Here is a 1650-nt window from a genome sequence, read left to right on the forward strand (position 1 = left end):
GGCTGCCCCAGCAGGCGGCGGCCCCGACCCGGAGGCCTCATCAAACTCCCCCAGGCACCTGAGCAGGCTGGCTTGGCCACAGGTGAAGCGGCTGGACGCGCTCCTGAGCGAGCCGATTCCCATTCACGGGCGCGGCAACTTCCCCACGCTGAGCGTGCAGCCCCGGCAGATCGTGCAGGTGAGAGGGCGCTGGGCGGGGTCAAGGGGAGTCTATCCCTAGGCTGGAAAGCACCAGGGTCGGTTCGATTTACTGGGACAGTCGAGAAACTGAGGAACGGGGACAGGTGCTGTAACAATTGGACACGTCTTCTCTGTACCTAATAAACCTTCCCCACTTGGATTTCCCGTTCCCCCTCCTTTGGCGGGGAGGAGCCCTAATTCTCCCGGGACTACTCACCCAGGACTAGGCTAGGAGAGGGGATGGAGGGACTCTCCAGCCCTCAGGCACTCTTCCCCAGGTAATATGCATGCTTGCGTCCAAAATAGCTTTTCCTCCTCCACCCAGCATCTCTGGGCCTCCTCCCCCTTCACTCTTTCAAGGTTTTAGGGGCTCTGTCTTTGCACTCCCACAGCCCTTGGCTTAAGAACCCCTGGCTAAGTGGAAAAGCCCAGAAATCCTCGTCAGTGACTTCCTCGATGTCACTGGGGTTGCGGGCGAGAGGAGATTAATTAAGTACGAGGCCAGACCTGAGACTCCACCCCCGAGGGCAATATGAAGTGTCTAGTTTTAGATATTCCTTTTCTCCCCAAGATTGGAAAAGATGGCCATCCCAAGTCTACCCCCATCTCTCCCCTGAAGGACAGATGAGAGAGAGAATTGTGGCATCCTTTCTCTCCTTCGAACTTCTTCCCTTTTTCTGATTCTCAACTCCGGAACTGCTCTTTCATCTCTATAGCCCAGGCATGGTTATGTTCTGAGCCATAAGAGGATGGTAATTATTGTACTCATGTTATAGCTGAGGAAACTGAGACCTCAAGAGGGGCACTGAGCTATCTAAGGTTACCTAATGAGTGAAAATCAAACCCAGGTAATCCTGGACCTTCCCAGGAGAAGGTTGCTGCAGGTTCAAGGTTTTCCCGCTTCTCTGGCTCTCAAGCTGAAGGTCTAGGTCTATCAGGAGGCCCCTGATGGGGGTGGGGGGATCCAATGCTGAGTGTCCTGATAGCTTTTCAAACAGGCTAGAAAAAGCAGGCCATTCTCCTGCCTCCTCCACCTTACGTCCTGAAGAGGGGGAAGGGAAGGGCATGCTGGGGGATTACCTTGCCCTCCCTCCCAAGGAACCAGGAACGGAGCAGTAGGGGGCCTGGCAGATTTTCCTAGGCTGACTCACAGGCAGCCCCAGCGGAGCAGAGGCATTCCTCAAGGCTCCCTGTCATCTGGGTGATTGGGAAACCAGCCAAGGCTTTTCTCCCTGGGATGCAGGGTCAACCCTGCCCTCCCCCAACCCCTGAGCATCACTGTGACAGCTCCCCTGTACAGGGACAAATATGATTCAAACTGTGTCCGCTCTGTTCCCATGCCCTGTGCAGGACACTAGGGGCTAGTTCTCAGCCTCTCTGCCTTCAGGTGCTCCTGGCCAGGTCAGGGAGATTGCAGTCAGCAGGACCTAACTTCACCATGTGGTAGTGGTACAGTGTCGTTCTCCGGCC

General features: G+C 55.7%; 1 protein-coding gene across 1 annotated transcript in view; it reads left to right on the forward strand.

The window, feature by feature from the left end:
* Position 1: 1 nt before the first annotated feature.
* Positions 2-1650, forward strand: part of Tent5b (terminal nucleotidyltransferase 5B) — a gene marked incomplete at its 5' end in the record, with an annotated part of 6424 nt that continues 4775 nt past the window's right edge. Inside the window, one exon of the mRNA XM_015484768.2 lies at positions 2-178. Within this exon, the coding sequence (XP_015340254.1) occupies positions 2-178 (177 nt within the window). The remainder of the gene's footprint in view (positions 179-1650) is intronic.

The sequence above is a fragment of the Marmota marmota genome, unplaced genomic scaffold (genome assembly GCF_001458135.2).
Source record: "Marmota marmota marmota unplaced genomic scaffold, marMar, whole genome shotgun sequence".
NCBI classification, from domain to species: domain Eukaryota; kingdom Metazoa; phylum Chordata; class Mammalia; order Rodentia; family Sciuridae; genus Marmota; species Marmota marmota.